This window comes from Oncorhynchus keta, chromosome 29, assembly GCF_023373465.1.
Source record: "Oncorhynchus keta strain PuntledgeMale-10-30-2019 chromosome 29, Oket_V2, whole genome shotgun sequence".
Taxonomy (NCBI): domain Eukaryota; kingdom Metazoa; phylum Chordata; class Actinopteri; order Salmoniformes; family Salmonidae; genus Oncorhynchus; species Oncorhynchus keta.
Window position 1 is genome coordinate 21,694,340 of NC_068449.1, and position 23,218 is coordinate 21,717,557.

At 42.8% G+C, this 23,218-nt stretch overlaps 2 protein-coding genes across 4 annotated transcripts; both read right to left on the minus strand.

Annotated features, from left to right (window-relative positions):
* Positions 1-5,279: 5,279 nt before the first annotated feature.
* Positions 5,280-13,482, minus strand: LOC118362039 (glutathione-specific gamma-glutamylcyclotransferase 1-like). 2 transcript variants are annotated; one of them, XM_035742246.2, is made up of 2 exons: positions 11,347-11,892; positions 5,280-6,102 (listed from the first exon to the last, which is right to left on the minus strand). In XM_035742246.2, the coding sequence occupies exons 1-2, from the start codon at positions 11,518-11,520 to the stop codon at positions 5,737-5,739; spliced, it is 540 nt and encodes a 179-aa protein (XP_035598139.1). In that variant the 5' UTR covers positions 11,521-11,892; the 3' UTR covers positions 5,280-5,736. The 2 variants fall into 2 exon arrangements, 1 of the variants encoding a protein (XP_035598139.1); XR_008085526.1 differs by lacking the exon at positions 11,347-11,892 and adding an exon at positions 13,344-13,482 and having other exon boundaries at positions 5,979-6,102.
* Positions 13,483-15,077: 1,595 nt separating this feature from the next.
* Positions 15,078-22,088, minus strand: LOC118362472 (delta-like protein 4). Of its 2 annotated transcripts, none has more exons than XM_035742828.2 (11): positions 21,609-22,088; positions 21,173-21,436; positions 20,813-20,870; positions 19,833-20,096; positions 19,125-19,185; positions 18,792-18,922; positions 18,413-18,582; positions 17,874-18,090; positions 16,916-17,666; positions 16,680-16,788; positions 15,078-16,522 (listed from the first exon to the last, which is right to left on the minus strand). In XM_035742828.2, the coding sequence occupies exons 1-11, from the start codon at positions 21,660-21,662 to the stop codon at positions 16,517-16,519; spliced, it is 2,085 nt and encodes a 694-aa protein (XP_035598721.1). In that variant the 5' UTR covers positions 21,663-22,088; the 3' UTR covers positions 15,078-16,516. The 2 variants fall into 2 exon arrangements, with proteins under 2 accessions (XP_035598721.1, XP_035598720.1); XM_035742827.2 differs by having other exon boundaries at positions 19,833-20,099.
* Positions 22,089-23,218: the final 1,130 nt, after the last annotated feature.

A 23,218-nucleotide genomic window follows, 5' to 3' on the forward strand; every position in this document is an offset into this window, starting at 1 on the left:
TTATTTATTTCAGCTTTTATTTCTTTCATCACATTCCCAGTGGGTCAGAAGTGTCCATACACTCAATTAGTATTTGGTAGCATTGCCTTTAAATTATTTAACTTGGGTCAAATGTTTCAGGAAGCCTTCCACAAGCTTCCCTCAATAAGTTGGATGAATTTTGGCCCATTCCTCCTGACAGAGCTGGTGTAACTGAGTCAGGATTGTAGGCCTCCTTGCTCGCACACCCTTTTTCAGTTCTGCCCACAAATTTTCTATAAGATTGAGGTCAGGGCTTTGTGATGGCCACTCCAATACCTTGACTTTGTTGTCCTTAAGCCATATTGCCACAACTTTGGATGTATGTTTGGGGTCATTGTCCATATGGAAGACCCATTTGCGACCAAGCTTTAACTTCCTGAATGATTTCTTGAATGTTGCTTCAATATATCCACATAATTGTTCTGGCTCATGATGCCATCTATTTTGTGAAGTGCACCAGTCCCTACTGCAGCAAAGCCCCCCCACCCCCCTGGCTTTTTTAAGGCGGTTTTGGAGCAGTGGCTTCTTCCTTGCTCAGTGGCCTTTCAGGTTATGTTGATATAGCACTCGTTTTACTGTGGATATAGATACGTTTGTACCTGTTTCCTCCAGCATCTTCACAAGGTCCTTTGCTGTTGTTCTGGGATTGATTTGCACTTTTCGCACCAAAACGGAACGCGTCTCCTTCCTGTATGACAGCTGCGGGGTCCCATGGTGTTTATACTTGCGTACTATTGTTTGTACAGATGAACGTGGTACCTTCAGGCATTTGGGAATTGCTCCCAAGGAGGTCTTGGCTGATTTCTTTTGATTTTCCCATGATGTCAAGCAAAGAGGCACTGAGTTTGAAGGTAGGCCTTGAAATACATCTACAGGTACACCTCCAATTGACTCAAATGATATCAATTAGCCTATCAGAAGCTTCTAAAGCCATAACATCATTTTCTGGACATTTCCAACTGTAAAGGCACAGTCAACTTAGTGTATGTAAACTTCTTACCCACTGGAATTGTGATACAGTGAATTATAAGTGAAATAATCTGTCTGTAAACAATTGTTGGAAAAATGACTTGTGTCATACACGTAGTAGATGTCCTAACCGACTTGCCAAAACTATAGTTTAACAAAAAATTTGTGTAGTGGTTAAAAAAATAGTTTTAATGACTCTAACCTAAGTGTATTGAAACTTCTGACTTCAAATGTATATATATATATACATATATATATAAACTCAGCCAAAAAATAAGTGTCCTCTCACTGTCAACTGCCTTTATTTACAGCCAACTGAAAATGTGTAAATAATTGTATGAACATAACAAGATTCAACAACTGAGATATAAACTGAACACGTTTTACAGACCTGTGACTAACAGAAATGGAATAATGTGTCCCTGAACAAGGGGGGTCAAAATCAAAAGTAACAGTCAGTATCTGGTGTGGCCACCAGCTTCATTAAGTACTGCAGTTCATCTCCTTCTCATGGACTGCACCATATTTGCCAGTTCTTGCTGTGAGATGTTACCCCACTCTTCCTCCTGCAAGTTCCCGGACATTTCTGGGGGGAATGGCCCTCCTATCCAACAGGTCCCAGACGTGCTCAACGGGATTGAGATCCGGGCTCTTCGCTGGCCATGGCAGATCACTGACATTCCTGTCTTTTTTGGCCATCAAGGAACAAACCCAACACCTCTCATCACCAAGAGAACTACATCCCCACAGTGAAGCATGGTGGTGGTAGCATCATGCTGTGGGTATGTTTTTCATCGGCAGGGACTGGGAAACTGGTCAGAACTGAAGGAATGATGGATTGAGCTAAATACAGGGAAATTCTTGAGGGAAACCTCTTTCAGTCTTCAAGAGATTTGAGACTGGGATGGAGGTTTACCTTCCAGCAGGACAATGACCCTAAGCATACTGGTAAAGCAACATTTGAGTGGTTTAAGGGGAAACATTTAAATGTCTTGGAATGGCCTAGTCTTAGCCTAGACCTCAATCAAATTGAGAATCTGCGGTATGACTTAAAGATTGCTGTACACCAGCGGAACCTATCCAACTTGAAGGAGCTGGAGCAGTTTTGCCTTGAAAAATGGGCAAGAATCCCAGTGGCTAGATGTGCCAAGCTTATAGAGACATACCCCAAGATACTTGCAGCTGTAATTGCTACAAAGGTGGCTCTACAAATGATTGACTTTGGGGGGGGGGGCCCAAGTTTTCTGTTTTTTGTCTTATTTCTTGTTTGTTACACAATAAAAAATATTTTGCATTTTCAAAGTGGTAGGCATATTGTGTAAATCAAGTGATACAAACACCCCCAAAAGTCTATTTTAATTCCAGGTTGTAAGGCAACAAAATAAGAAAAATGCAAGGGGGTGAACACTTTCACAAGCCACTGTATATATGGCCAGTTTATTATGTACACCCATCTTGCACCGGGTCAGATCCCCCTTTGCCTCCAAAACAGCCTGAAGTCTTCGGGTCATAGAAACATTTTTCAATTCGTATCAAGGGACCTAACATGTCCCAGGAAAACATTCCCCACACCATTACACTACCGCCACCATCATGTACCATTGACACCAGGCAAGATGGGGCCATGGACTCATGCTGCTTATGCCAAATCCTGACTCTGCCATGAGTATGACGCAACAGGAACCGGGATTCGTTGGACCAGGCAATGTTTTTCCACTCCTCAATTGTCCAGTTCTGGTGATCGGGTGCCCACTGGAGACACTTATTTTAGCTGATAGGAGTGGAGCCTGGTGTGGTTGTCTTCTGCTGCAATATTCCATCCGTGACAAGGACCGACAAGTTGTGCGTTCCGAGATGCCATTCTGCACACCACTTTTGTATTGCTCCGTTATTTGCCTGTTTGTGGCCCGTCTCTTAGCTTGCACGATTCTTGCTATTCTCCTTCGACCTCTCATCAATGAGATTTTTTTCACTCACAGGACTGCCACTGACTGGATATTTTTTGTTTGTTGCACCATTCCCTATAAACCCTAGACACTCTCGTGTGTGAAAAGCCCAGGAGGTGGGCCGTTTCTGAGATATTAGAACCAACGCGCCTGGCACCGGTGATCACGCTCAAAGTTGCTTAGGTCACACATTTAGCCCATTCTAACGTTCAATCGAACAGTAACAGAATGCCTCAATGCCTCTCTGCCTGTTTTATATAGCAAGCCAAGGCCACGTGACTCAGTGTCTGTAGGAGAATGGGGTGATGTACGTAATAAACTGGCCACTGAGTGTATATATTTATTTTTGGAGGGGGGGCCCCCTAGAGGTCCCCTCCCCCTCCAGATAGCATATGAACACGTCATAAGGCATGGCAAAAATGTTTAGAATGAGAGGAAATTAGCTGTAAACCTGCTACCTTTTCTCTGTCCCATGGCAATATGTGCAGAATTGCTAGAAATTAGCTTTAAAAATGCTAAATTCTCTCAGCCTCATTGCAAAATGTGTAGAATATCATGATATTAGCTATAATACTGCTACTTTTTCTCTTTGCCCCATGGAAAAATGTGTATTATTGTAGGAAGTTACAGTGCATTTGGAAAGTATTCAAACCCCTTGACTTTTTCTACAATTTGTTACGTTACAGTCTTATTCTAAAATGGATTAAGTTAAATTTTTCCCTTATCAATCTACACACGATACACCATAATGACAAAGTGACAACCGGTTTTAAGACATTGTGCAAATGTATTAAAAGTAAAAAATAAAAATAAACATATTTACATAAGTATGAGACTCAAAATTGAGCTCAGGTGCATCCTGTTTCCATTCATCATCTACAATGTCAACCTGTGGTAAATTTAATTGATTGGCATGATTTGGAAAGACACAGTGCATGTCAGAGCAAAACCCAAGCCATGAGGTTGAAGGAATTGTCCGTAGAGATCTGGGGAAGAGTACCAAAAAATGTCTGCAGCATTGAAGGTTCCCAAGAACACAGTGGCCTCCATCATTCTTAAATGGAAGAAGTTTGGAACCATCAAGCCAAGCTGGCCGCCTGGCCAAGTTGACGTCTGGAGGAAACCTGGCACCGTCCCTATGGTGAAGCATGGTGGTGGCAGCATCATGCTGTAGAGATGTTTTTCAGCAGCAGGAGACGAGTCAGGATTGAGGCAAAGATGAACGGCACAAAGTACAGAGAGATCCTTGATTAAAAACTTTTTAAAAAACTTTTAAAAAAGCTCAGGACCTCAGACTGGGGCAAAGGTTCACCTTCAACAGGACAACTACCCTAAGCACACAGCCAAGACAACACAGGAATGGCTTCGGGACAAGTCTCTAAATGTCTTTGAGTGGCCCAGCCAGAGCCCAGACATGAACCCAATCGAAAATAGCTGTGGAGCAACACTCCCCATCCAACCTGACAGAGCTTGAGAGGATCTGCAGAGAAGATTGGGAGAAACTCCCCAAATACAAGTGGGCCAAGCTTGTAGCATCATACCCAAGAAGATTCTAAGCTGTTATCGCTGCCAAAGGTGCTTCAACAAAGTACTGAGTAAAGGGTCTGAATACTTATGTCAATGAAATATTTCCATTTTTTATGTTTACTAAATTTGCAACCATTTCTAGAAACCATTTTTGCTTTGTCGTTATGGGGTATTGTGTGTAGGTTGATGAGGGGAGAAAACTATTTAATCAACTCTAGAATAACGCTGTACCGGAACAAAATGTGGAAAAAGTCAAGGGGTCTGAATAGTTTCCGAAGGCACTGTGTAGAATTAGACTGAGTGGCCTAATGGATAAGATGTCGGACTTCGAATCAGAAGATTGAGGTTTCGAGTTCCTTCATGGTCGTTCAATTTCACTAGCTTTACTTATTTAGACAGGTTCCTGATTTCCCTAAATAAGACATGTCTCTTGTTGCCTGGAAAAGTTAGGACATTGTTATGTAGATTTAATAATCATAGACTGTGTGGCCTAATGGATAAGGAGTCTGATTCTGCATCAGACAATTGAAAGATAGTCTCTTCATAGTTGTTCAAATCACTAGCTTCCTTCATTTAGATAGGCTCCCAATTTCTCTACATAAGACATATCTCTTGTTGCTGGGAAAAGGTAGGATGTTGTTATATAGCTTTAATAATCTCAGACTGCATGGTGTAATGTTAAGGTGAAACTGTGGTATGCCACCGAGGTAAAGGTTACATTTTCTGTTTTATATGAGTAGATTTCTTCAGTCAGCCAGCCTCTATGTCTTCATAGTAAAAGACCCTAGGAGTCTTGTACGCAATGCAAGACTACTGTATGATTAAGTTATTCTTTAATATGTAAATCAAAGTATACAATAAATGCTGTTCATGGCTATACTAGAAAGCAGGTTTGTGTACAAACATAGTCCTTAGTAACCAAGTTACTGGGAAAGGTTAAGGTGAATTCTGTCACCATTTTTGCACAAGATTGCAGGAAATATAAGAATTTCAGATTTCCCTTTACACACCTTGTAGAGAAACATACAGCACCGTACTTGTAATCTCATTGCCCATTAACTTAAAACATTTCAATGTCATGGGCGTTCACAGACAATGGACAACAAAAACAGTGATCATGACATGTTGACCCTTTTTATGAGTTATAGTGACTCGCACTCTCTTCATATTGTCATTGTCTTCACATTGATCATATTAACAAGTAGGGTTGCGCGTGTCGAAGCATTGAGTGGTCGTTCGTTGGTCTGATGTGAGTATCCCTGGCCCTGGTAGTTCAGATGAGCAGAGCCAGGGCGGCTGCCTCTATGGAGAAGAGATGGTCATCCTCTACCTCAGGACAGTACAGCCTCATGAACTCAGCCAGGCGAAGGAGGTACTCTATGTTGTGGCCCGTGTTGCCTCTGCAGATGGCAATCTGAGCAGCTATCTCTGTGGGAGTGGCAGGCCCAAGATATATGGGGTTGTCAGAGGTGGCGATGTAGACCAGGGCAAGCAGAGACCCTTGGCACTTCTCTCTGGGAGTGAACTCCACCATCTTGGTGGCGTAGCCCCCCAGCACAGTCTCTCTCACATTCAGATACTGCAGAGACTCCTCCATTTGGGAGTCGGTGACCTCGTAGGCTATCCCCCAGGTGCAAGCCTGCCATAAGAAGAGATGGATGTTAGACTGGGGCAGGAGAAGTAGGTAATCAGATTGAATATATAGAATATATTGATAATTTTGACTAAGACACGCACCTACAGCAAGACATCAATATCACCTGAGAAAGTATACGAGCCAGCGAAACAGCAACCCTCTGTCTTAGCACGTGTAGCCCGTGTATCTGATGCTGTATGGCCAAAAAGAGTATGAAGTGTTGTTCTTTTTGGCCAAATAGCATCAGATACATGGGCTACAGATACTAAGAAAGAGGGGTGCTGTTTGCCTCGCTCAGATGCTTTCTCTGGTGAAATAGTTTCAGCCTCTCGCGAAATGAAGGACAATTATTAAACATGGATAGACACAATGAGAAATCATACATTTTTGGGGAAGCCTGGCTTCCCTTGGAATCAATGAATACACACCACTTTGTAGGCTGAATGTCATTCCACGTACGTGTTTGTGTTATATGTTCGTCTATTCAAATTGCAGGTGCACAGTGCACTGTTCAGATGCTGGACTTATTTTGGAGTAGATGAACATGCGCAGGTAACCTACTTAAAGGAGTAGTTCACTATTTTACAGCTTGACGTTAGATGGTTCCTCACTCTGAAAATAGTCTATGGGCCAAGACAAACTGTAATCCATTGATCCGTTTTCTTTAAACAGCCACTACAAACTTCAACTAATTTTAGCCAACACAAGCTAACAATCAATGGAAGTGCTGTAGGCATGTTTAAAAAAATGTATGTCCAAATCACCTGAAATCAATTCAAATCAACTCCCTATTTGGTTTGATGGTAATTAAGGTACGTTGGCCATTAAAAAAAAAACATGGTCACATGCCCCCATCACTTCCATTGATTGTTAGTGTGTGGTGGCTAAAGTTAGCTGAAGTTTGTAATGGCTGTTAATAAAAGAAAACTGAACCATGGACTACAGTTTCTCCTTGACCCATAGACTACTTTCAGGGTGAGGGGCCATCTAACATCAAGTTGTAAAATAGTGAGCTTCTCCTTTAATCTACTTTTTGAAGTGATTTGTTTGACAATCAGATAAAAACATAATGGCTGGTTGTGTTCATGACACATTAAAAGGTCAAAGTTCAATTACATGTCTTTACTATAAAGCCCATAAAAATATAGACCCCTCTAATGTCACAGTATAATTTGCACTCTGGATGCCACTTTCAAGTGAATTTACAGATGTATGCTAAAATCCTTATATCAAATCCTGACCTTGAATCCAAAAACTGTAACAGGTGTTTTGAAATTGATGTATGATTTATTTGATCAGAGAAATGTACAAAACCTAAGCTCAAACATTTAATGTGTTGAACCAAAAAATACACCTTGTGTCACGAATATCACCGAAGGTGGCTCCCCTTCACGTTCGGGTGGCGCTCGGCGGTCGTCGTCGCCGGTCTACTAGCTCCCACCGATCCCTTTTTCCCCTTTTCGTTTGGTTTTGTCTAATTGGTTTCACCTGTTCCTTGTTGGGGTTTTTGGGTTGGGGTTATTTAAGTTTGGTTAGCCCGCCTGTGTTTGTGCGATTACAGGTGTAGCCTGAGAGAGAACGTCCACAGGGAGCTGGCTTGTCGGGACACTACGCTCACCCTGGACGAGCTCATAGACCTGTCGATACGGCTAGAAAATCTGCTGGCTGCTCGCGGACGTTCTGAAAGGGTCCTGTCTGTTCCACCTCCTGGCCCTCCCGCTCCCATACCTATGGAGCTAGGGGGGGGCTGCATCTAGGGAGACCGGAGGAGGAGGCTCCTTCTGCACCAGCTGTGGCCGGAGAGGGCACACTTCCAGTCGGGGTGGTCTGATGAGTGTTCAGGCAGGTGTGTAGGAGTTTTCATCGGTGCGACGACGGTGGAGAGTCCAGACCAGGTTTCCACCGTGCGCATTCCCACTGAGTATGCCGATTTGGCTATCGCCTTCAGTAAAAAGAAGGTGACCCAATTACCACCCCATCGACAGGGGGATTGCGTGATAAACCTCCAGGTAAACGCTGCACTGCCCAGGAGTCACGTGTATCCTTTGTCCCAGGAGGAGACGTTGGTTATGGAGACATATGTCAAGGAAGCTCTGGGACAGGGGTACATTCGGCCCTCCATTCACCCGTCTCCTAGAGTTTCTTTTTTGTGAAGAAAAAGGAGGGTGGTTGGCATCCGTGCATTGATTATCGAGGTCTCAATTCCATCACGGTGAGTTTTAGTTACTCACTACCTCTCATCGCTACGGCGGTGGAATCATTTCACGGGGCGCGGTTCTTCACGAAACTGGACCTCAGGAGCGCGTATAATCTGGTGCGTATTCGGGAGGGAGATGAATGGAAAACCACGTTTAGTACCACATCTGGCCATTATGAGTACATCGTCATGCCGTACGGGTTAAAGAATGCTCCAGCCGTCTTTCAATCCTTCGTCGACGAGATTCTCAGGGACCTGCACAGACAGGGTGTGGTGGTGTATATTGATGATATCTTGATCTACTCTGCCACATGCACCACGCATGTGTCTCTGTACGTGAAGGTGGAGAAATGTGAGTTTTCCAAACAAGCCGTTTCCTTCCTGGGTTATCACATTTCCACCTCGGGGGTGGTGATGGAGTGTGACCGCGTCAAGGCCGTGCGTAATTGGCCGACTCCGACCACGGTAAAGGAGGTGCAGCGGTTCTTAGGGTTTGCCAATTACTACCGGAGGTTTATCCGGGGTTTTAGTCAGGTGGCGGCTCCCATTACCTCACTGCTGAAGGGGGGACCTGTGCATTTGCAGTGGTCGGCAGAGGCGGACGGAGCTTTTCGTCGTTTGAAGGCGCTGTTCACCGACGTGCCAGTGTTGGCGCATCCGGACCCCTCTTTGGCGTTCATAGTGGAGGTGGACGCATCCGAGGCTGGGGTTGGAGCCATGCTCTCACAGCGCTCGGGTACGCCACCGAAGCTCCGCCCCTGTGCCTTTTTTTCGAAGAAGCTCAGGCCGGCGGAGCAAAACTATGATGTGGGGGACAGGGAGTTGTTGGCTGTGGTTAAGGCCCTGAAGGTGTGAAGACACTGGCTCGAGGGGGCTAAGCACCCTTTCCTCATCTGGACTGACCACCGTAACCTGGAGTATATCCGAGCAGCTAGGAGACTGAATCCTCGTCAGGCAAGGTGGGCCATGTATTTCACCAGATTTAGATTCACGATCTCGTATAGACCAGGTTCCCTCAACACTAAGGCTGACGCGCTATCCCGTCTCTACGACACCGAGGACCGGTCCATCGATCCTACTCCCATCAATCCGGCGGCTAGACTGGTGGCACTGGTAGTATGGGAGGTGGACGAGGACATCGAGCGGGCGCTAAGGGAGGAACCTGCGCCTCCACAGTGCCCGGAGGGTCGTAGGTGCGTGCCGCTTGCTGTTCGTGATCAATTGATTCGGTGGGCTCATAGTCTACCCTCGTCGGGTCACCCAGGAATTTCGAGGACAGTGCAGGGTCTTAGGGGGAAGTACTGGTGGCCCACCTTAGTTAAGGATGTGCGATTCTATGTCTCCTCCTGTTCGGTGTGCGCCCAGAGCAAGGCTTCTAGGCACTTGCCACGAGGGAATTTACAACCCCTCCCTGTTCCACAACGGCAGTGGTCCCATATATCGGTGGACTTTCTCACTGATCTTCCCCCGTCTCAGGGAAACACGACGATCCTGGTCGTTGTGGATCGGTTCTCTAAGTCCTGCCGTCTTATCCCGTTGCCTGGTCTCCCTACGGCCCTACAGACTGCGGAGGCTCTGTTCACCCACGTCTTCCGGCACTAAGGGGTGCCCGAGGACATCGTTTCTGATCAGGGTCCCCAGTTCACATCCTGAGTGTGGAAGGCGTTTATGAAACATCTGGGAGTCTCGGTCAGCCTGACCTCGGGGTATCACCTGGAGAGTAATGGGCAGGTGGAGAGAGTGAACCAGGAGGTGGGTACGTTTCTGCGGTCGTATTGCCAGGACCGGCCGTGGGAGTGGGCGAGATACGTCCCCTGGGCTGAAATGGCCCAGAACTCACTACGCCACTCCTCTACCAACATGTCACCATTTCAGTGCGTGTTGGGGTACCAGCCGGTCCTGGCACCATGGCATCAGAGCCAGACCAAGGGTCCTGCAGTGGAGGAGTGGGTGCTGAGTCCCGGTGGGGGACATATTGGATCCATCTATGCTGAGGGAGTTCCATCGCCTCCATCCGGATCGCCCTGCGCCTCGCCCTCCGGGTGGTCCTCGAGGCCGGTGTCGACGCACTGCGGGAGGGAGCCACACGCCGGGAGGGGGGATGGTACTGTCACGAATATCACCAAAGGTGGCTCCCCTTCGCGTTCGTGTGGCGTTTGGCGGTCGTCATCGCCGGTCTACTAGCTGCCACTGATCCCCTTTTCCCCTTTTCGTTGTCTAATTGGTTTCACATGTTCCTTGTTGGGGTTTTTGGGTTGGGGTTATTTAAGTTTGGTTAGCCCGCCTGTGTTTGTGGGGGCTTGTTACTGTTATGTCAAGAGGTGTTCCTGATTATTGTTGGGGTTTTTTCGCTGTCCGGTGGGGTACCAGTTTGTACTTGGGTAGAGTGTATTACGCCTGTGTTCGGCGTCACCCGTTGTACATTTTTCTGTTGGACATTAAAGCGTTTTTTCCCGAATCCTCTGCTCTTTGCGCCTGACTCCACACCCATCACTCTTCGAGCGTTACACCTTGAATCGATTAAGGTTCAATATGTTATGACCCCCCCCGCCACTGCCAGTGTCAATGTATTTTACAACCCAAAGTACAGTACTTATTCATGGTAGACAGGATCAAAACAAATGTGAGCTGTAGGTGTGTTCTGGGTTATTTTGAAACAAAGCCACTTACATCATGATCTTCCACTAAAGTCACCACTCTACCTGGCTGTGGAGGATAAGGACCATAGATATAAGGACAGAGATTAATAGAGCACATGAGTATCAATGCACAGTCAGCATTGTTTTACCAATTAATTTCTACTTAGGCTCGCTCACATGTAGTAGGCTAGTCTAGCCTATCAGGCTAGGTATTTTTGTCCATGCCAGACCTTTATGTACGTTGACATTTCCATAACCAATATGTTTGCAACACAAATCAGACATTTTTTTATTAGACTTTTCATTTGACTTCCCACCTTCTGAAGCTCAACAGTTTGATCTGAGATAATATTATGTCTGTCCACAGCAGCAGCAAATACACTGATTGTATTTCTGAAGGTAAAGACTTACCAAGTCTTTGTCTCCTCGATGAAAATTGTCCCCATGCCAGAAGCGTCTACTAAATCCTTTGATATAGCCTACGTAGTTTCTCTTGTATTTGAAGTCTGGTTTCCAGACTAATGAGCCATATCCGAATATCCACAGGCTGGGTTTTTCTGATACAGTAATGTCCAGTAGCTTCATTATGGTTAGTTGGTCAGGTTCAGGTAATATGTAAGAGAAGATGTCAAGTATTGCCTATTTTCTTCTCTCAAGAAATAGCCCGCTGGGCACACACTGGTTGAATCAAAGTTGTTTCCACGTTGAACCAAAGTGGAATATATGTTTAATTGAGGTCTGTGGCCAGTGGGAGCTGTTATATGATGTTACCGGTGGAGCTCACTCTCCTTTGTAGATGCATTCAGAAGCATGAGACCGCTGAACTACTCACTATAAATGCATTTCCCCGAACCATGGTTTTTCCTAGGCGTTTCGAAGTCTTGCTAATGCGTAATAACCCTATCATAGCCTACCCAAAGATGTTGATAAATGTAAAAGAGCTGATGCATAGACCTAGTATCTCTCACCGCAACTTATATCTGTACAATCAGTTTGGTGTGTCTATCAACCAATGTGCAGTACTACTACAACAGTATATTGGTGTACAGACAGACACGTGTATGTGTTTTGTGGCGGGATGTCAGACCAAGACGTTGCTGACCAATGATATCATAGAAGAGGTCGTACTAAATTTACAAGCCGACCAATTAGAAACCTTATCGAGCACAAAACATTCTCTGAAATCCTGTTTTCGAACATTACAATGTTGCTACAACATATCTGACGAACAGACACTGACAAACAATAACATGGAATTATATGAGTGATCTGTAGGGGAGAGTGGGGAAAATTGAGGCAAATGCGTAAATTGAGCCACCACTGTTTGTAGGAAACCATAAACAAAATTAATAATTTGACCAAATATTTAGGATGAGGTCATCATTTCATGGAGTCTGTGAAGGAAGAAACCACATGGCATGGAAAAAGAGTTAAGCAAATTGGGTCCCCAAAAATATTTGCACGAAGTCAAATTATTGTATTGTGTTAGAGGTTTCATGATGCTTGTTTCTAAAATGTTTAGACATTTTTTATTTTATTTAACCTTTATTTCAACTTACCCAACTCTCCTCTACTGTCTGAATTGATTTTGAGCATCACAACTGTTTTGATAAGAGAGGGGATTTATTAAGTGTGTAGTTTAATCTTTACTTGTGGTGTCACAGGAAGTAATGTACAATGTAGCCTACTGTATTTGCAATCTTGTAGTCGTTTGATTTACTGAAAATGGTATCTAATAATCATGAGTCACATAAAAGACACAGACATATAAAGTAAATCAACAATTCATTAATTCATGAATTACTTCATTCATTCATTATTCCATCCTTTCATTGTATTTCAGAGGATAGTTTACATAACACGGAAACGGCAAGCTATTTTTTCCCCATTCACATGATGTTGAAAGCTCTTACATTATGTTCCCTGGTTATACATAGATTGACAGTGACACTGGCTGTCCAATGTCCAAACTTGTGAGTTGATTTGAGTATATCCTGTAAAAACGCTTTGCTTGAGATCTTGCAATTCCACCATGGATGTTGGTGTGATAGTAGTGTTTGAAAAATACATGTTTACTCTCTTTGAAGTACTTTGAAGTACTGTATGTATATCACTGTTTGCTTCATTGCTCTCCACTGTCAGGAAAGTAAGGCAAACAGCAAGCCTGCAGTCTCTTTTTAACCATGTGTGAAAACAGAGCTCCCATTATATCCTTGAGTGTCACATAGTGTGATACCACAGAAGCAGCTAATGAGATTAGCTATAAATAGAAGCATTAGCTTGCAGAATAAGATCCAAGTATTGTAAAGCCCTTTTAACATCTGTTCTCTTCTTAGGTGTCTCTCTAGCACCCTATATAAGCTTGTATCATACCTGATCAATGAATGACGCTTAAGTAGACGATTTACCTTCAGCCCTCTTTGACCTCAGGCTAGGACAATGATGTTTTGGTCCTACCGTGGCATGAACAACACAGTCTGGTAATGGTGTTCCATATACAATAGCTTATTTGATATCATCACAAAATCTTAAAATATAGAATACACCCCGTGCCTCTAGTTATCCAACTCTCATTTTAAGTATTGAAGGAAATGTTGCAAGTAACTTCCATGTATGGTTTACTGCCCCCATGTGTTAATTAAGAACATTACAAAAAGAAAGAAAACTGTCTGAAGTTACTGTATTTCCTGAGATCAGATGCCCTTTCCTCAATGTTAACATGCAAATTATTGTCAATACACTCTATTTTGAAAACTGTTTTAGGTTTAATTTAGATTTGTTTGAGTGTTGTAAAGCAGTCATTTACTATTGTCTTTATATTCCTGGAAAGTCACTAGTTGGGGTCTCCTCAGTCGAGCACTTGATTCTCTTTTGTTCAAGCTGGCCTGAAGCACGTTTAGGTACTCTCTTTCTATCAGTCATTTACTATGTTTGTTTTTTATAGGACTTTGAGGATTTTTTGTGATGAATAAATGCCTTTATAATCAAACATCTTAACCTTGTGAAGAACATAGAGCAATTGATAATGATGTTTGCAACCGTGGGAAATAGGAATGGGAGAATATATTTTTATCAACATGCAGTCTTTTTGTAACAGATGTGAGAGAAGTTGTTGGCCAGTGTCCTGTGCATTTTAATCTGACGGGATGCAGGAAATGTTGTCAATTGGCCAAAAACAGGATGCTTTGATTATAACACAATGAAAATATGTGGCTTTATGGTAGATGTCTGAAAGGGTTATAAAATAGGAAAGAAAATATAATATGTGAATTAGACAAAAGTGTGTGTGTTAGGGTTGTTAAGAGAAAATAATGAATCAAACTAATCAATATAATAGCAGAGATGGATGATCAGGTGTTAAGCATGTGATCGTTGTCTTTGTTGGGAGATCTGGACTGGCTGGGGTGTTGTGTTGGCTTTAGCACCCCTTCAAGGCTGCCGGTAACTTGGCACTGGACTCTTGGGGCCCTATTTGCTGCATTCACGCTCAGTTAGAGAGGAGGCACTGATTTTCCCAGTGGTGTAGGGTCACACCCCAAAGCATCTGCCTGGTTTTGTTAAGTAGCCTCTTTTCCAGATTGTGTTCCCTCCTCGTCTCAATATTTTAACTTATGGGGTGGACATCCAAGGAAACAGCTTGACATTTTAACACCAGAAAAGCAGAGTGAGTCATTTTGACTCAATATGAATTTAAAATGATATTACCTCTACAATTGTTTAAGTAATGTCCCCTCCATCCTGGACTTTTCCTAAATAAGTCTATTTAACACATGTATGTTGTAAGAATTTCGATATCACAAACAGTTTTGTCATTTTTTTCCCCGAAAATGTACTTTTTCAAATTCTCCTACAGAGTCACATGCAGCAACGGATAGCCTACAGTAACATAAGCAAATGAACATGCTATTGAGTTAATACAAAATAAAAAAAAGACCTTCATAAACACAACCCACATATTATGTTTTTCGATACCATATATTAAATGTATTTATTAGACTGTTAAAGAGCAAATGAGTCAAAATGACTGCTCATTGACTCAAATGGAGTTAAGCCAGTTTAAAGCAACTTGAATGCTTGACAACAAGGAGCATAAGGATGAGATTGATGTTCTTTTTGAAAAACAAACACAAATACTGACCATATTGTGTACTGTACTTCAACATTTTTATTCAATTTTTTTTATATATAACTTTTGTCCATATTTCTCACATTGCTGTCAAATACAATACTGTCCACTAAATGATTGCGTGCACATTGATTTCACATCACATTGACTCACCAGTCACCACCATATGCATGTGATTACTAGAACTGCTACAAGGTCATACATCATCTAGACAAGAAGCCATTTCCACAACAGGGGATGGACTTCACCGGAAGGTTCTTAATCATTCCAATATCTAGGCAAATTGAAAGTTCTATAGTTGACCACTTCTACTCAACATGAAACCAACAAACAGTGTACCAGATATGTTTTCATTGTTTAAAAAACAACAATCACAACAACATTAAACATGAAAATAAATTCAACTTTTTGGGCATCAAATTGAAAACCGTTGTACACCGACTTCTAAATTTATAAATATACATTATATACAAAATAATCGTATAAAACATAATAGAAAGACCAGTGCTTCATAATATTTAAATAACTAGTGAAATACTAATCTTTAAAAAAACATTATTGGTTCAGTAATGTCAATTCTAATTATAGGCGTCCTTGGTATGATAGTCACTTTTGTTTTTCTTTGTTTTAATTTCTGGGCAATGTTGCATAATAAGAAGTAAAAATGCTTCTTCTTGAATCCCCCTGGCACTACGTCATTTATTGCATCAGTTGTTTTCTCTTAAAAGGATTTTCCCTTCAGTTTTTGTTGTGCAATGGATCCAAGAAGAAGCAGGGTATCAAGCTCTATAACCCATACTTAAGGCTCTGTGATTCGGGATGCATACATTCTTTATTAACATTTTTTATGTAAATAATAATAATAATAATAATAATTTACAAAATTGGCATAGGCCTGGGTCTCAAATATTCTCAAAAAATGAACCGTTTCTAGTATTTTTTTTCTCTCCTTGAAAGTTTATTAAACAAAGTCTCCTTTTTTGCATACTGTAGCACATCACCAGGGTAAATGGAAGTAGCTGGCTTCTTCCACAGTCTTGTTGGCAATAAGTTGATTGATTGGTTGCTGATGGCTGATTATCAAAATAAGGTGGAGTATCTCCAGACAGAGCCCTCTCGTCCTGCTGATGGGCAAGGTGGCATAAACACATAGGCCTGTTTTCCATGGATATGGTCGGACAAGTCCTGTCAAGGGGCTGAATCTGTCAGTACACCCTGACGGTGAAACATCCAAAAGTCCAAGTTGTGTATTATTTCTCACAGTCTGTTCAGTCCTTACATTCTAACAACGTTCTGTAGTTTGAGTCCTATTGCATTCATAGAGCACACCGGCTCGGTCCAGTTATCAAGTTTTCAAGAGCAGCAATTCACAGTTAAATAAATCCCTGTCTGTTTCTACACTGTAAACAGTCCAGAAGATATCCATTCTTCAGAATGTCTGATACCCTCCATGTATTATACCTGGTAGTAGAAGACAAAAAGTTAACTAGTTTAATTATAAGAGCAATATAATGGAAACCGTGATATATTTTTGCATTGCTGATTGATAACTGTTAATGCCATGCTGTCAAGAGTTGCAGGAACATGTTCAGAAGAAATGTGAAAAAATAATCTTTACCTCAGTTGCTATGACGCATTCATTTTTCTCCTCTGCTATCACAAACACAGACTGGTATATGGAATCTCTTGGAGAACATACCGTTGCTATCCTACACTCTGGCCTTTCGCTGTAAATTAAAAGAAAACATGTCAACACTTTTAAACACCAAACCACTGTCATTTATCAAACCCTGGAGAATAGGAAGTAGGTCAAATCTATCCAGGTTGTCATCTGCAGGCAGCATTTGAACTTACCTGTACTTTCTACTCAACGGCATTTTCTCCTCTATCGTCTTTTTACAGTTCTCGTCTTTATCCTCTTGCGACGGCTCATCCTTGTACTCCTTGAAGGTTTTGTTGTCCAAGTGGTAGTTGATGTGTTTGTGGTTTTGGGACTTCTCCCTGAGACAATCCACCTCCACCTCCAGGTCCACCTTTTTGTTGGTGTTCTTCAGCTGCAGGTCAGAAATTAGGTTCTCCTTCTGGAAATGTGAAAGGTTGTTCATGGTCTCTGAGTCCTGCTCCCTCTTCCTCTGCTGCTGGATGTGGCGCAGGACCATGGCCACCATGAAGATCAGCACCAGGAGCACCACCAGGCCCACACCCAGACAGATGGCTGCCCAGTTGAGCCTGTCTTGGGTCTCTCTGACAGGGCTGGGGCTGGGGCTGGGGGGGATGAGTAAAGGCACATCGTAGTACTGGCACTGGGTGCCGCTGAAGTGGGCTGAGCAGGTGCAGTCAGCAGGCTGGCCTTTGGCCCTGTTGGTGCAGGTCCCACCGTTCAGGCAGGGTTTGGAGGCACAGCTGTCAGTGGGCTTGTCACAGTTGCGGCCGGTGTAGCCCAGGGGGCAGATACAGGTGTAGTCGTTGATGCGGTCCATGCAGCTGGCTCCGTTGGCACAGGGGTTCATGGAACACTCGTTGATGTTGATCTCGCAGCGTGGGCCAGTGAAGCCTGAGCGGCAGCTGCACCAACGTGTGGTGCCGTGGATAACACAACGTCCACCTGAACAGAACAGCCCAGCATTATCAAACAGTGCACATCATATTCAATTGAGGTTAGCTCTAATGCAGATGTCTCTAGAGAGAACATTTTGATTTGTTTTGAGTAAGTGCTCTGTACTGACAGTGTTGAAAAGAACTGAAAGTCAATTAACAAATTCCTTCTAATTGTTGTTGTTGAGATGTGGAGAGAGTGGAAACTATCACATACCATTTGTACAGGGCAATGAGGTGCATTTGTCCACTTTCTTTTCACAGTTGAGTCCAGTGAAGCCCCCTGGGCACTCGCACATGTAGCTCCGCCCGTTGTCCCTTTCTCTGCACTTCCCGTGGAAGCAGGGTGAATCGGCACAAGTCAGCATTCTGTGCTCGCAGTGCGTCCCCTCGAACCCCTGTGGACATGCACACCTATAGCCGTTCTCAAGGTCCTGTTGGCCACAGATAGACAGAGGTTATCACAGCCCACTGTCACAGGAAACAATCCCAGCAAAATTCGGTGTAGGTTTCTTGCTGTGCCTCTCATTTCGATGCCCTTGCGACTCCACATTATTATCTCATAATTCTCATGCCCCCTGTGCCCCAGTTTGAATTACAATCATTTACAGGAGAGAGTATGTGAACTGGCTAAAGGTCTGTCTGTTGCATTCTTCTATACCGGCCTAGAGATGTGGATAGATAGAGGAAAAACAAAAACAGGAAAGCCTGTGTGTGCTGTGTGTTGTGGGAAACGGATAGGCTTTCCGGGCTTACCAAGCACTGGCCTCCGTTCCGACAGGGCTGGCTGTCGCACTCCCTGACCTCGCTGTCACACTTATCCCCTGTGAAGCCCGGCTGGCAGGTACAGGTGTAGCTCCCCTGGCCCGTGTTCATACAAGTGGCCCCATTACGACACGGCTTGTGATGGGTGCAATAGTTCAGATCTGTGGATAAATGTGTTTGAAAAACAGTTACTCCCCGACCCTAGTCTCCTATCATAATCAGGATGCCTGATGACTCTTGCAATATTATAGGAACATGTCATATTTATACTGTCATAGAGCACGTCTTGTGGTTTCCCCCTATTGGCTATTGAACACCAGTACTTCTGTATTGTTTCACAGCAGGACCCAGAGGAGCCGGAGACACTGACCTTGGTCACAGAGGAGGCCTCCCCAGCCCTCTTTGCAGGTGCACTGCCAGGGCTGCTGACAAGTGCCATGTTTGCAGGATGGATGCCTTTTACACTCATTACAGAAGGTGCCCTGCCAGCCCTCTCTGCATCTGTCACAAACAAAACATCACACCCTTAGCACTGTGTACTTACACACATGCAGGCAAATACACATGCAGGCAGGCAGGCAAGCCTGTATGTAAACAGACACAGACACAGACACAGACACAGACACAGACACACACACACACACACACACACACACACACACACACACACACACACACACTAGATTAACTATTGTATACTTACACACACTGTCCTGGCCTTGAGCAATTTCCATTTATTTTGCTGCACCCTTCAAGGCAAATTGCTGCATATAAACGTGAGACAAAAGAGGAACTTTATTTTTTTGTAAACTCATTCAACAATACATCATAAAGCTTCAGACTCGGATTAGGAATTCCCTTCCCACTGTTGTAGTACCAAAACGGTTCCCTGTCTATTTCTAATGAAACCTTCATTTGCTGTTTCTGTGTTGTGACATTGAATTTGCATGGTTACAAGACTAGTGTTTAACGGCTGGTTAGGCCTGAGCAGATGCTTGGTCTCAAAAGCGGACAGCTGCCCCATTGTTGTTGGTAGGCTGTTGAACCCTGTTTGCAGCTGCTGCCCTACCGCTCAACAATAGAGCCCGCAATTTAGTGGCGCGTGGCTGATAATAATGCCGCGATTAACCCGGCGCGTGCTGCTTTACCAGAACGCTACCCGGGATTATTCTACCCACATGGTCCCAAAGTTGTGAGAAATCTAGGGGCGAAGGGGCTGGGTTGGGAGGGAGCACGCCGCACTATTTTCGCTCATACTTCTCACTCCAAACTGCAAATCTAAGTCTTTCTAGAGCAGCGGCATCTCGACACTATGGGCCCTATTATGCAAATACTTTGAGAAATAACATCATACTACATTTTGTGAAAGGTCTTCTTAAGAAACCCAGAACATTTTATTCTGATTGCTTACGTTCTTCGCAGTATTGTCCCTTCCAGCCCGGTAGACATGATATTTGCCCGTCAGGGTTGCAGGTGTAGTGGCCAAAACGGTCGTCTCTTGGAGCGCATATTTTTGAACAACTGTCCCCGTAGTAATTTTCATGGCAGATGAACCGGTATGAGTACCTTAACTCCGTCTGCCTCACACTTTGCACATCCTGGGACCACTCATCTCCTACTTCCAACTTTCTTTGAATGGCAAAATAACTAATCAATAAAGCAGGGTTGTTTGTATCTGCTGGGATAGAGAACAAAAAACATGCGTCAAGATAGTGTGGCCTATCAAGTAGGCCACTACTGTATGATTGCATGCTTTAAAAAAGGCCAAACAAACAGTGCACATTGTCTTGAATTATTTCTCTCAATATGATATATAGAAAGTAAATGTGTAATGCAAGTTTTCAGTTTATGATAGGCATGTATCAACAAGGCCTGTGCCCTATTTTTCTATTGGGTCGTTGGACTGCCATTGAAATGTCATCTTCGTTTATGTCAGCAAAACATTTTCAACCCATTATTCCCCTTCCAAAGGGCGGAACAGCAAAAGGTGTAAAATACAGGAAAAGCAGTCAGAGGCTTTTGGCAAGATTTAGATATTCTCACTAAAGACTTGAACACTTTCCCACGCTTAAAATAAACCAGAGGAAGTGCGATTGTGTTGGACACAGAGCATGAAAGAAGTGCTCTGTTGCACGTAATTCATCATGACACATGGACATCAACACATTCATATTTCACATTCATATTTCCAAGTTCCATTATAACTGCAACATTTCTGTGTACATTGCATTTATTAATGCTGCATAAATTGCATGTGTTTATGCTGCATAAATTGCATTTAATTATACTGCGTAATGATTTAAATCTAGAGCATAGGGAGTATTTGTCATGCATCTTTAACAGTGCCATGTATCCCTCTAGCGGTGGTCAAGTATGTGGCGCGCCACTCACCTTCAGGTAGATCCGCTGAAGGAGAAAACCATGCTTCAATGATTAGAGAAAACGAGCCCTGGGAGTGGAGAAAAAACATGAGCCTACCATGAGTTTCATTTTTTCAGTTGCACATCTTTTTTCATTATTTTTTTCTTCTTTAGATAACATCTATTGAATGATATGTGGACTAGGCTAATGACATACTAACATGTTATCATAAATCCTCATGCACGTCTACAAAGGTTAGTGCAGTTGTTTGATTTATGCTTAGCTCTTCACCACCTATCTTATTGCAAACACCGTTATTCCATGTATCAATATGCATATATATTCTCAACCACTTCAATGTGATATTTTAGGCAATGCATAGTGTCTTACCGGCCATGCGAAGTGGGTGAGTGGCAGGCGAATAGGTTTAGTGAACGTGCCGTCCTCCATGACGCTGAACGAGTTGGTGCCTAGTACAGGTGTAACGACACTGCCGAAGTAGCAGTCACCTGGTGACACTACGGTCTGGTAGTTCTTCAAGCAAACTCGAAAAAAAGTCCTACACGCTGGACTACAAGCTACGCCGTTTGCCAGCAAACCTCTATTATTCTGAAACTGATGAAGATCAAGCTCGAATACACCAGATCCCAGAACCTAAAAGAAGAGAATCAATTAATAAATATAGAACAATATTCCATTGCAATAATTTACATTGCGCATTATTATAGGCGTATTATATGCTATTACATTGTGCATTATTACACTGTTGCTGTGTCAACATCTAGGCATGAACGATTCCAATAATAGTTTTTAACTATACAATTACCTGCTTAAAAATCGTTATAATAATTGCGATGATAAAGGTAAACCAAGTTGCCATTCTTTTCCACAGATCGGTTCGTATCCTTTGAAAAATAACCTGTTCTCCACAGAGGGCTCTTATTCCAAGCAGTGATGATGAAATATGAAGTTTGGAAATGATAAATAAATAAATCCTTCTTCAAAACCTTTTTGGGCGAGACCGAGCTCCGCAATCCAAAACGCGCAGAAGTTGAGAAACCTTGTTATCCAGACAGTGAGATGCAGGTCAAACGCATAACAGTAACGTCAATATCCACAGTTTATTCATCCTTCTGTCTTTACGTTGACCTTCCATCTTGATCCTGCTGAAAATGTGTTTTCTCTTGGCGTTGTGTCGATGCAACTCTTGCGCTTTGCTTATACAGAAAGCTTCTGGTGGCGCCAATATTGTTATGAAAATATGGCAGGACATCAGTCACAGAGCACTCTGTTTCTTAATGAAGGGTGTTTCACGTCTCGGTTCACGTTATATACGTGTGTGTCATTATGAATACTGTCAATCAATAAACACCGCCCCTTTCCATCCACGCCTGTTGCAACCAACCCTCATGTCAAATTGTAATAATCCTGCCGTTGTCTCTCGCAGGAGACAGACTTCTGACTATCAACAATTCGGCATCTGTTGATATGTTTTTGGTTCACTGAAAGGGGTTTTCAGCACGTGTAGCCTCACAGCAATTGTGGATTTGGTAGCCTTACAGCAATTGTGAATTTGTTTAACAAAGGATAATTTATAGATGTTGTTACACACTTTTTTTCTAAATATATTTTTAATAATTATTATTTTATTTGTTATTGGAAATTAAATGTCATCCTCTTTATTTGATGTTATTATCAGTAATTACGAAATTAATATCATAGCATTTGTACGAAAATCCTGTCTATTTTACCCTGTCTATAATTAATTGTGACTCGTTATCTCTCCCAGACTGTACCTTTAACATTGGATAACTATTAGTTAACATTTGATATGGTTTGTGTGGTTTATATTGCACTAGTAGACATTCCTGATAATCGTAAAACGGATGACCTTTTCCTTTTTTTAACCTGTGCATCCATTTTGCACTCTCCAATTGGCTGTGCGTCATCGGGTGCGCCCTCATCCACAAAGATGCCGCGTGCCTCTTTGGTCGCGTGCCTACCATTATCACTGACCACACATCTTTGTTAATGCCACATATTATATAGAATAGTGAAGAAGAAGACGCGGGAGATAAACATACAGCTGTATGATAATGAGCTGAGCTCTATATCCAAACCACTGCGCCTCAAAAATCACAAGTCTTTGAATGCACCCACTCATCAGAAATGTGAAGAACTGCTCAAATACAAACTTCCAGTCTCATTCTCTGACATAATTATTGTAACAGAGGTTATCAAGATATGTACTTATGTTAATGAATTAAATCAGTATTGTTTTTCAACATTATACATGTTTTTGTTTACAAGTTTGATTATTGTTGTGTGTTTCGGGTAAACATACTAGATTATTGTTGTATATTTTGTGTAAACTAAGAGTTAATTACCCTTTTCACATTGTGTTGATTTCTATTAAATAAATGGCCAGTATAATAC